Source organism: Myzus persicae, unplaced genomic scaffold (assembly GCF_001856785.1).
Source record: "Myzus persicae strain clone G006 unplaced genomic scaffold, MPER_G0061.0, whole genome shotgun sequence".
NCBI classification, from domain to species: Eukaryota; Metazoa; Arthropoda; class Insecta; order Hemiptera; family Aphididae; genus Myzus; species Myzus persicae.
Window position 1 is genome coordinate 1 of NW_019104484.1, and position 13,262 is coordinate 13,262.

A 13,262-nucleotide genomic window follows, 5' to 3' on the forward strand; every position below is an offset into this window, starting at 1 on the left:
GGTTTGAGTAGACTTCGTCGGCGGAGCAGCAGGGTGACAACATTACCACTAATTCGGATCGCACGCAGCGCGCCGAATTTAAAAACTGATTGTGTATCCAACAGTCAAGGATATTTTATATTACTATTGCTTATTATTAGTAAGGTTTATTGAATTAATATTATTCTTAAGCGATCAGTGATACTGGAAAAATATTAAATATACCTATGTAAAATTGAGCTGTTTTGGAACATAATTACAACAAAATGATAAACGTTATTCTTTGTGTTCGTGTAGATTTTTGTCCAAATTTAAACTTAAAATGTCTGTAAAAAATAATTGTATTCTTATATTTTTTAGATTTCTTAATTTTAGAAAAAATGCTTAAGTAGGACCTTATTTTTAATTTTCAATCCTTGACTATAAAAATTGAAACTTTATGCATTTACGAAATCATTTCCAATTTAAATTTGATAAATATTGTCGAAATATGAACTTTAAATGCTGATAAAAAAAATCATGTAAAAGGAATTAGAAAAAAAATGAAAATTGAAAAAAACCGTCCGCAGCTCAAAACAAGTCAAAATATTTTGGAAATCTTATGAAGTATATGAATTAATGAAATACACATTTGGTGTAAATTTCAAGTGGCGACGGAAATTCGTTTTTGAATCACAATAAAATAAGAAAATCGCTACAAATCAAATCCAATGAATATCCGATGTTTAAAAATTTCAACTTCAAACTCTCATAGATATATAATTTGACTTTCCGGTAGACAATTTCTTTTTTTTTTAAAGGTTGATTAACTTGTAAAAAATCTTGAATGATTTTTTTAAATCTAAGATCTAAATAGAGAAAATGTTATGAATTTCTAACTAATTATAATTCGCTAATTTTCGTGAATTTTACGAATTTTGTCAAAATTCTAAGTTTCAACGTTTATAAAAAATTATTGTGGATTTATATTCAACTTTTTTTAAAATTTTCATTAACAACAACTTACAAGGAACCTTTTATTACATTTACAAGTTTTTCTGCAGAACGAACATTTTTTTAGTTTAAAAAAACTAGATAATAATAATCGAAAACACAAATCAAATTATTTTGAAAATGTTAGGTTGTATAAAAAACCCCAACATAAATATTTAATGAAAATTTCATGTATCTACTGTCATTTTTTTTTATTGTTATACTAAAAACCAAAATCGATTATTCGAAAACTGGTTTTGTGCAAATGTTCCAGTTTCCCTTAATATTTTGTTTGTTTTTTCCTGGAAACTATCGGGGATCTTAAATTTTGACCTCTCTAAGCACCAACTAGATTCACTTTCCTACCAGAAAAATTGGTGTTGAAGAAAATAGAAGCACTTTTACTGCAAGAAACCACGATGACAGACACATAACAAAATTAAATAAATAAATATTATAAAAACACATAACATTGTAAAATCAATACATTCATCGCTCCGCTCAGAATTTAAAATAAAGTGAAAATAATTATAATAACTTAACGGACAAACAGACCAAATTTTAGTTTATAATTATATAATGTATTATACTAGTATGTATACTATTACTATATTATATTTATATGGTTAATATTAGTTAAAAAATGTAATTCATTTAAATGTAATTCTTATAATTCATTTGGTAATTTGTATACTTATACGTACCCATATATTTGTATAATTTATATGTCTTAATTTACTATTTACTATTTAGTATAGTTGTGGACCATTGGTAAACAAATACCTACATAAAAATAATTACTAATGATGAGTTGAGATTAAAATAATTTTTAAATCGCATAGGTCATTGTTTAAGAAAACGTTATTTATATTAAATTATTATTACTATTGTAAACATATAGAGTGATTGCTGGGTTTTTAGTGAAGTGGAGGTAAGTATAAATAATAGTAATCAAATTCAAGTATATATGGACATTTCCGACCCCTCGTGACAGCAGTCCAGGAATATAATGTTGCACATTGTATAATGGGTATTTCATAAAAAATATTGCATAGTACGACGATTTAACAATGATTATATACATTTTATACAATAGTTGAGCCCGTCCCACCGTTTGCTAATCAATATTTAAATCACTATTTAAATTTGCATTATGCCAAAGGAATTGATGAAGTTTTATAATTGAACGAATTCGAGCGCTGCTAAATTAAGAACGAAAACATTTGGTACATGCTACTAGTAGGTACATTGTGAGGTACCTCAACTTACTTGGTATGTACTACGACGTGACAGGTATTCGTGTGATCAAACCAGGTTTGCTTGACAACTTTCCTTCAACATTTTCAACCAATAAGTAATAGGAATAACTTATATCGTATCTTTCAAATCTTCAACACGATATCAAGCTCCACAGCTAGACGAAAACTGTTTATTTTATGTCACTAATTTTTTTATTATAATTAATATTTATGATCTATGTACATTGTACAACCATAAATAACTTTTGAGCATTTTTAAATAGGAACTTGTTAAAATCATTACCAGGATATTTTTCAGTTTATACTTAACCAATATGAGCAATAATTGATATGTTCGGCATTTCTCCTTTGTTACAACTTCTAGGTGTTTAAGAAAAAGTTAGTGGGATTTACCCTTCTGGTAACATGATACAAATTATAATAATAATCAACTACACAGTATGTTTTAAACATTATAATATCTTCTAATATATAAATGTGAAAATGAAAATCTTTGTGTGATATGTTCTCAGAAATTACTCAACCGATCGTTATGAACACTTCAGTTTTTAAAGTAAATTATAGGATCATAGACACACTAGTGTAGTAAATTTGGTAAAATAAATTAAATAAAAACCTTGCTGGCTCAGCTTGTAAATACATAAAAGAATAGGCCTTTTTTATGTATCATTTTAGTGACGACACTATAACAAGAATTATAACAAATACCTTCCTAAGTGTCATCACGTCGCCCAATTTTCAAAATTTCGATTTATTACGTAAAAATTGTATATTCGGATTATCAGGAACGTATAATAAAAGATTAAAAGACTTACACATGTTAGGTAATTTCCGACTCTTCGCTACTGTCGCTACTGCAGACCAACAATATGATGCTGCGCATTGTAGAATATTTCATAAAACTACTGCGTAATTCGTAGATACTACGCAGTTGTTTTATATAGAAAGCACGTAGTATATACGACGATATATACGGAAAAATAATAATAATAATCAACTGCGCAATACGTTTTAATATTATATACATATAATAGATATGGGTATTGTGTGTGTGTGTGACGTTTCGGATTTTGAGAACGATGGGAAAGATTTATTTCTAGATGGATATAATACAATAATATTAATATATAATGCCGGTACCATATATGGACATTACTGAGCCTTCGCGGCAGCAGTCCAGTGAAATAATGTGTGTTTGTGTGTGTGTGTGTGTGTGTGTGTGTGTGTGTGTGTGTGTGTGTGGCCGTACTTATGGTACGTTAGGAGATCCGGCGTATGGAAAATGAGCAGCGTTGCGAGATCCATTTTCGTTGTGAGATCCGAATGGGTGGATCTCGTAACGTTTTTTCCATATATTGGTATTNCCGGCGTATGGAAAATGAGCAGCGTTGCGAGATCCATTTTCGTTGTGAGATCCGAATGGGTGGATCTCGTAACGTTTTTTCCATATATTGGTATTTCAATCTATACTTAAGCTTAAGCTTTAGACTAAGTGAAGCTTAACTATAGTTTTCCGTATTTCAATCAAGGTTTAAGAGATAAGCACTACTTTTTCGCGGCTTATCTTAAGGAACGCTCAAGGTATGGTTTAAGCTGGTCAGGTGTGGTTTATCTATGATATTATTGATTGATAAACAACATTTGAATAAACAGTTAACAGACGTCTAGTTGAAGGTACTACGAATTAACGTTGACTGGTGACTACGAACTAGTATATTTTTTAAAAAAACCTCGTAAAATTATGGATTCTTCGTCAAGTTCAAGTGATGATGAAACTATAATCGCATTTGTGAATAGACTTGGTCAGCCAAGAAAACAACGCGTTTTTCGAAACCGAACCGATAATTTTCTCGAGTGGGACGAAAACGAATTTTTTAATCGATTTCGTTTAACTAAACGATGTGTGAATATTGTATTGGACCTAATCACATTCAAAATTCAATCGTCTACTGACCGGTAAGAATGGATTCCTATAATATAAATATTTTTAATAATAGAAACTTACAATGTAATTATATTATTATTATATAAAATATTTTAGGAATCATGCAGTTACACCGGCACAAATGATTTTAATTACAATACGTTTCCTTGCATCTAGTGGTATGTTAATTACAGTAGGAGATTTTGCAGGAATACACAAAACAACTGCTGGAAAATATATATGGAAGGTTTTACAAGCTATAGCCGAATTAAAATCTACATTTTTAACATTTCCAAATGATCCAGTTATTATTCAAAATATTAAAAAAGATTTTTATAATATTGCAAAATTTCCTAAAGTTGTTGGTGCATTGGATTGTACGCATGTAAAAATACAGTCACCTGGTATGTACCTACACAATAATTACTATATTTCCTCTAGTTATTATAAATTAAGAATAAATTTGTTTTACAGGTGGATTAAATGCAGAAATATACAGAAATAGGAAGCAGTTTTTTTCAATCAATGTTCAGGCAATTTGTGATTCAAATCTAAAATTTCTTGATGTAGTTTCACGGTGGCAGGGATCAGCTCATGATTCGCGAATTTTTCAACATTCCAAAATATACTCACGTTTTCAAAACAGGGAATTCGGTGACAGCATTCTCTTAGGAGATGGTGGATATCCTCTGAAAATCTTTTGTATTACTCCACTTCAAAATGTAAATACTCCAGCAGAGAACATATTTAATGAGGCACAAATCAGAACTAGAAATCCTATAGAAAGAGCATTTGGTGTCTGGAAACGACGATTCCCTATTTTATCTACTGGGATCAGGTTAAACGTAAGTAAAGCGCAATGTTTAATTATAGCAACAGCTATTTTACATAACATTGCAACAATAGATAAAGAACAACATTGTGCTTTACCTCCGTTACTAACAGAAATTGAAGAAGCCATTAACTTTGTAAATAATGTTCCAAATAATATACACATTAATAATAATAATAATTATTTAAGAAATAGATATGTACAATATTTTGAACATTTATTGTAAAAATAATACCATCTGTGTTTATGTATATCACATCATATTGTTTGTTAAACTAAATTATAAGAATATAAACAAATTAATATAACACAATTGTATTGCATTTTATTATTTAATAATATTAAAAGCAGTTTAAAACAAAATATAAAATTGTAATAATATAAATTTAAATTAAAAAAATATAAAAACAATTAAATAACAAGGAACTTTTTGTTACTTAGGTACATGACTTTTTAAAGAAACTTAACATTTTAATAATAACAATTTAAATTAAAAAATATAAAAACAATTAAATAACAAGGGACTTTTTGTTATTTGTATAAGGTAATATTGTAATGTAATATTTGATAAAATTAATTTAGTTCATTAATTCCAATTTCCTTTTTTTAATTTCTAACTCAACTTTTAATGTTTCCATTTCAATTACATGTTTTTCTTTCATTTGAGAAATTTCAAGTTCAATTTTAGTCTTGTTTAAGCATGCAATTTTCATTTTTTCGTCTGCAAGATTACACCATTTTTTGTTGGTAGTTGTGCCCGTACACTTTTTGGGTGTCTTTTCATATACAGAAGTTACTTTTTCCTATAGAAAGCAATTATAACAGTAAAATGTACTTCCTTAAATTATATCTACATTTAATAATTAATTACTAATTAGTAGGCGTAACTAGGGGGGGGGGGGGCTTAGGGGGGCTTCAGCCCCCCCAGACTTCTTATAGCCCATCCAAATTTTTTGGGTAAATGTATGTCAGTATGTGCCTAAAAACAGTAGGTTTGACAGTTGGTTAGTAAGTTTGATGTTACATTGGTTTATTATTGTGTATTTAATTTAATGCTCTAATTCTAAGCGTAAAAGAAAAGAAAGCACATATTTAAGAAATTATTATACCTCTACTACTACTGGGAATGAATACTCAGAATTTGATGAGTCTTCATTAAATATATCGGATCAAGAAAACTGAAAAATTAATGCATATTATAGAATTCTGGATGCAATTATTACCAGCATGAAAACTAGATTCTCATCTGAAAGTTTACATTTAGCGTCATCTATTGACAGTTTTTTTAAATTACAATTTAAAGAAAGTTTACCATTCATACAACATTATGAGGTACCTATTTAAAATTATGCAAAGTTGAAAATTAAAATGTGTAATTATTCACATATCATTATTTTATTATAATATATCTACTAATTTTTTAAATTTTATATTTAGAAATTGTTGGATATTAATATTGAATCGTTAGAAACTGAAATGACTGTAATTAAAAATAGTATTCAAAATTCTGATTTTGCTCTTAGTGATGTGTTGCAAAAAATAGACCAGAACGTTTTCGCCAATTTATATAAACTCATGCAAGTTGCTTTAACTCTGCCCATCAGCTCTGCTTCTTGTGAACGTTCTTTCTCTGTAATGCGGAGAATAAAAACATGGATCAGATCTAGTATGAACCAGGATAGATTTACAGATATGTCAATTTTACATATTGAAAGAGATATTTCAAATAAGATCTAGTCAGAAAACATTTTAAATAACTTTGCTTTGAAGAATAGGCGTATAGATTTGTAATCTTCATAACTATTTTATTATAAATATTTTACTTAATATAGACTATTATCTATTGTGTATATTTTATTTACTGTTATTAACTGAAAATAAAGTTATAATTTATGTTTAAAAATGTCAAAATAAAGAAGTATACTGTATGTACAAACAATTTTTGATTTAAAATATTATTATTAATTATTACATTAACCATTAAGTATAAATGGTATAATATATATTTTATAGTTTTATGTAATTCAGGTAAAACAAAGAATTTTTATGCATTATTAATTATTCTAAATTTAAAGTTTTTTTAGATAATTCATACAAATTAAAACTTATATTTGAGTGGGCCGTGGGGGCAATTATGTTTCCATAGGTACCTCAAAACTTTTGGGACTCCAGCCCCCCCCCCTATTATAAAGGGCTAGTTACGCCTATGTATTGTATGTTTATTAAGTTAACATGAGTAAAAATTACAATATTATATTACAAAATTGAATGTGATAATAACAATAACCTGTACATAATCTGATGGTGAAGATACTAATGGTTTAGATAATGGAGTCTTTAATAATGCTGGCGAATAATCATCCCAATCTTGCATTCCGGGATTACTAGATACTGAATTCAGTTCTATTTTTGATGTTGATGGATTGTTTGAAATTTCATTATTATTGTTATTATATGAAATGTCTTTAAAAAAATATTTGATTTCATTATACCTTATAAAATATTTTTTAATATATAGCTAGAAAATACAACTAACCTGGTTCATTGTCACCATCACAATCAAATACTGCATAATCTCCAGTTGCTTGAGTGGTAAGAAGATCCAGCGTTTCTATTTCGGATAAGCTATACACTGCTGTATTTTTAGCTGGTCCACCACCAGTTCCTTTAATATAGGATTTTTCAGCAGTCACTTTTTGTTTTATTGTTTTTTTTATATTATCCCATTTCTTTTTTAATATATTCACTGGACGGTTTTCAAGAGATATACTGTTGCAATTATATTCTTTAGCTAAGTCTTCCCAACTACTCTGTTTCTGCTTCCATGTTAATGAATCCGACTTTTTGCATTCAATTGTATCCCATCGTTTATGTACCAATGTTTTCAGCAACTCGATTTCGTCTGATGAAAAATTAGTACTTCTCTTTGCCATCTTCCTTAACTTTAAAACTATATGCAACTATTATTATATATATTATTTAACAATTTTGTACTTGGTTAAAAAACATGTACTTACATAACTGTTTAAAACAATTTCACAAATTAAATTTTAAACACTCACATCAATTATTATTATATCACATTATCACTGATAACATACTGTTGTGTACACTATTGCGTGCGCTAAAAGTGATGTTTTACTGATTAGCCATGGAAGAATAAACAATATAGCCATAAGTAGGCTTAAGCTAAAGCTTAACTAAGTAGAAGATTGAAATACTCGTTCTCATTTAAGGTTCACCTTAATCATAGTTTTTGGTTTATCTTAATCCTAAGATAAACTCGCATTGAAATACCGGCCCTAAGGCCTTAAGTGTCATACAACGATTTCCAGCCAAAAATAGCCGGATCTCTCAAAGACCCATTTTTATAAATGTTGTGTGTTCACCTGTGTGTATTTTACTATGTTCATTTGTATTTCACCTATGTTCGCCATTTTATGTAGTAGATGTTATGAGATCCATAACGTTTAATGAGAGCGGCAACGTTGCACTGTATGTTCATCCGTTTTATATGCACTTTACGAGTTCCTATTTAATATTTTATAATTTGTATTATTATTCTATATACGATCTGCCAGCAATAATATTTGTCACAGCGCGCATTCTAGTGATGGTAATCTGTTATCAATTTTGATAACTGTTATAACTGTTACTGCTATTATCAAAATAACAGTTAAAATAACAGTTACTGTTATTTTGTCAATATAACATTATAACATAAATAACAGAGTAAAATGTTATTATGCATAATATAACATAGGTATTATTTATTGCGTTCGTGACTAAAATAAGGGGCAAAATTGAGGCAATTTGTCAACTTGTCGGGTAGCTATAGGTTTGTCGTAATCGTAAATAATTGTTTTTCTACATTAGGGAAGATTTTTACAGGGTGCATTACGTTGTTAAAAACCAAATTAAGACAAAAATGTAAAAATCTTGTAAAAATTGATTAAATTCTAACTATTATTTTTCATTCCAATGCATCATGTAAAATATTTTCATTAAAAAAAAAAAGAAAAAANATTTCCTCATTTGGATGTCAGTCATTTGATGTATTTCAGGTAACATACTTAACAGAAACTGTTTTCTTGGATCATCTTCTTTTTTGGAATTTTGTTTTTTAGTATTAATATAATCAATAAAACATTGATCTGCAGCATCTGAAGTGTTTGTCTTTTTTTTCTTAACTTTTGGAGTAAATACTTGTTCGTTGCTTGATTTAGTCATGTTGAAACTTTCTGCAGTCGATTCGAATTCATTTTCTTCGGTGTTTTCAACTTCATCAGTTTCGTTAACTTCATCGTCCATCACATTCGGAGGGGAAGGAAGATTTCCCGTACTATCTACACTTCTGAATCCTTTAATATACGGTAAAATAAATTGCATATGTTCAGTCATATAGTATACTTTACAATCTTTTCTTCCGGAACCACTTGGTGGTTTTTGTCTCCTTACAAACACTGTACGAAGGTTCCTCCATTTTTCTTTGCAGTTTTCCGCTATAAGGAATTTATATGGTAATTAATATTTATATCATAATAATTAGAGCTCTAAAATGTCATGAAATTAATTTTACAATGAATAATAATAGTATTTATACAAATCATAATATTTAAAAAAAAATGATTTTCAGATATTTGGCTACAGGTTGCAATTTTAGTGCCTTGGCATTTTATTTTGCGAGAGGTAATAACACTGTCAGTAAAATCGTTGCTGACACAACAAGAAATATATGGGAATGTTTAAAAGATCTATATATGCCAGTACCAACTGCTGAAAAATGGAAAACAATAGCTGACAGATTTCAAGATCTGTGGAATCTCCCAAACTGTATAGGTGCATAAACAGTTTTAGTATAATATAATATAATAAAAAAATGGCTATATTATGATGTACTATAATATTGACCTCAAACCATTTAAATATGTATACAAATGTCAAATAAGCATCTAACAGTATATTAAGACTAAAAATAACATTTTTGTTTAATTGTCTATAGGTGCTATAGATGGGAAGCACATCAGAATACAAAAGATTCCAAAATCTGGTTCATCTAATTTTAACTATAAATCGTACCACTCGCTGGTACTTATGGCGAGTTGTGATGCAGATGGTATATTTACAACAATTGATGTTGGTCAGGCAGGGAGAAATAGTGACGGTGAAGTTTTTAGAGCTTGTCGTTTAGGCCGATGGTTAGATATAAATGGTCTTGATATACCAACAGGCATCAAATTACCTCACGACCAAGGGGATATACAAATGTTTCCATACTATTTTGTCGCGGATGAAGCATTTCCTCTTAAGTCCTATTTGATGAGGCCTTATCCAAGAAGAGTACTTGATAACAAAAAGAGAATTTTTAATTATAGATTAAGTAGAGGAAGAAAAACAATCGAATGTGCTTTTGGGATGATGGCTAGTAAATTTAAGGTACTAAGTACACCAATTTTATGTGTAAATGAAGAAACAATAAGCAGTATTATACGATGTATGTGTGTATTACATAATTTTATTCGGATTAGAGAAGGTAGAGCTTATCAACCGCAGTACCATAAGGAAACTGAAATGAATATGAATATTGGAATGAATTTGGAATTAGAAAATGAAAACAACAATTTACCAACCAGAAATTCGGCATCCGGACTTAGAGATTATCTGTCTAACTACTTCATACAACCACAATCTGCATTACCTTGGCAATGGAATTATTGTACATCGTAAAATAATAGTATTTATCTTATATAATATTTTTTTTTTTATAATAAATATTATGTTAGGTCAGTTTATATTACTTATTAATTAATATTAAATTACTATTGTAGATTATTTTTACTTAATACTTAATACTTACTACTTCATACTATATATACTTAATACTTAAAAAATAAAAAAATTAAAATTAAAATTAATACTTAATTATTAATAATAATTAATTATTATTATATTATTAAATTACTATTGTAGATTATTTTATTCTATGATTAATAATAAACGTACCTTTGTCCTTTAACGATTTTGCCACACTTTCCCATGCCAAATCTGTTACATCTCGTTTTGAATAGTCGGATAACTTATAATTGTACAGACAAGGGTGTTTTTCAATTTCTTCCACAAGTTTAATGTTATAAACGGGATCGTCTTTTTTGGCCATATTTACCAAAATCGCAGACGACCGTTGCAATGAAACTGAACATGTTCAGTCGCGCGCGATTTTTTTACGTCGCAGTCGCTGCAAAAATAGTCGCGTTGCGTGTATGGGAGAAGTACTATTTATAAACATTGGAAACACGGACGCGATAAGAATCGCCAGTTTCGTCAGTTGCGTCGCGTCAATCGCGTCGCGCTAGTGGGAGAGCTGCCTGACTTTTTATTTTACGGACACCTGTTGATCTACTTTGGAAATTACCGGTTCGATGACAATCCAGGTATGTAATGTTTTTATTCTGTCCGACAGTCTTACGAGCACTTAAGGCATAAAAACATAAATTATCTTCTTCTGTTTTTAATTTCCATTCTTTGAAATCTAAAGATATATATTTTATAATATAATATAAATAGAATTGTGACATACTAGTCTAGTCTTATAGTAAAACAGAATATTTAGTAAATCGCATTTACCATGAAGAGTTGCAAACGTTTTTTGTCTATATTACATAAGTAATATCAGGTGTCGTATTTAGAGGGGGCCAAAAGGCCCCCCCCCCTTGGTCCGTGTAGAATGTAGATCATATAACATGTTGTAATATCAACAAGGCTCGGAACTTTAGGCAATTGCATATTTGTTTAGAAAGTGCATATTGAACTTCTGGTTCGATACAAATTTGATCCATAATACGTATATTTCAAATACAAACATTTTTGTTGCATAATTTTGCATATTTCGTCATCTTTTGTACGAATTAGCATATTTTAGGTTTTAGAACATTTTTATGCATATTTCATAGATTTAACGAAAACAATTTTTTTTTTTACAAATCCATAGTTACCTAAACAAAAAAGTGTTAGATATTTTACATAATAAATTCATCAAAAAATACGTCAACGGCTATTTTTGTATTGCTCCCAATGTATTTAACATTAATATTGATATAATATCTAGTACTGAGAAATGATAACTCGTAATAGTGATTGCCGAGTGCCGACCGGCCGGCCCGTATTTATTTTTATCCAAATTTACCACGGCATTCATATATGTTGTACCATTATAAATTGTATAATCCTAGGTAATTTGTAAACAATTGTGTTTAACCACTGTCGTTATCAGCATTTATATTTTATACACAATATTAATTCTGACGTTCATTGTAAATACTAAATATTACAAGACAGCAATACATAGCAGTGTGCAAAAACTTTATTTTTTTTTTAAAATTTTTATTTTCTCATGTACCTACTTACATAATTTTAATTTTCATATTTTGTTTTAAAATATTTTTTCAAAACACTTACTGTTACCTATGTGGTAACTAAAAACATTTACTAAATTTTTCGTAATCTTAGTAGTTAGTACTATACTTGATAAACTACAATTGAGAATAGTATATATTTCACTGGTTCAATCAATTATGGTATGAGAGTTGGGGTACTGCTTATGATGTTCACTTAACATAACTAAATGTAACTATAAATTAATTAATTTAATTCCTATTAAAGTTACCAAACTATTCAAGTTCTGATATTATTAGTTTAATTTTGAAAAGCTATTTAAAAAATGTTGATTATTAGTTATTACTTGTATCTAAACATAGTAATATGTAACCATAATGTTAATACTAGATTTAGAAAAATGTAAATATAAATATCATATTATTTAAAATATGCCTAGATGTTGTAAATATTTTGTTCTCAAAATCTGGTGAAATAGTAAATACTGCTATTATTCTTTGTAAACATTTAAAAATCAATATTAATCTTCAAAAATTATTACCTTTTTTAGTATATCATATCAAAACTATTCTAATTTCAAATGTCCAAATTGTTATTAAGTAATGTATCTTATTAGTTATTCAAAAGCTGTTATATTTATTTTGTTTTAATACTAAAAAAGGTGATTTTATATTTTCTTTTATCTATCCTGTTCGGTTTTAGCTACTTATATTATGTATATTATATTAAAAGTCTATATAGTTATTAACTATATACTATTTAAGGAACTCATCACCTTCAATACAAGCTAAGCTTATAGTAGGTGAGCAGACAATTATCTATTTGTACTAAATAACTTATTGTAAAAATTGTTTGTTTGAAAAATAAACAAATAAATAACAAATCTATTAGTTAATAGATTTGT

The 13,262-nt window shown here is 28.4% G+C and overlaps 3 protein-coding genes across 3 annotated transcripts; 2 read left to right on the top strand and 1 right to left on the bottom strand.

Moving 5' to 3' along the window:
* Positions 1-3,951: 3,951 nt before the first annotated feature.
* On the top strand, positions 3,952-5,106 carry LOC111042470 (putative nuclease HARBI1). The gene is made up of 4 exons (XM_022327099.1): positions 3,952-4,166; positions 4,252-4,538; positions 4,609-4,979; positions 5,080-5,106. The coding sequence occupies exons 1-4, from the start codon at positions 3,952-3,954 to the stop codon at positions 5,104-5,106; spliced, it is 900 nt and encodes a 299-aa protein (XP_022182791.1).
* A 3,886-nt stretch (positions 5,107-8,992) lies between these two features.
* LOC111042472 lies at positions 8,993-11,606 on the bottom strand (the record flags this gene model as incomplete). The annotated part of the gene is made up of 2 exons (XM_022327101.1): positions 10,970-11,606; positions 8,993-9,468 (listed from the first exon to the last, which is right to left on the bottom strand). Coding segments are annotated over exons 1-2 (630 nt in total), but the record flags the coding sequence as incomplete, so codon positions are not given.
* LOC111042473 (protein ALP1-like) lies at positions 9,383-10,737 on the top strand. Its single transcript, XM_022327102.1, has 2 exons — positions 9,383-9,805; positions 9,969-10,737. The coding sequence occupies exons 1-2, from the start codon at positions 9,592-9,594 to the stop codon at positions 10,691-10,693; spliced, it is 939 nt and encodes a 312-aa protein (XP_022182794.1). The 5' UTR covers positions 9,383-9,591; the 3' UTR covers positions 10,694-10,737.
* Positions 11,607-13,262: the final 1,656 nt, after the last annotated feature.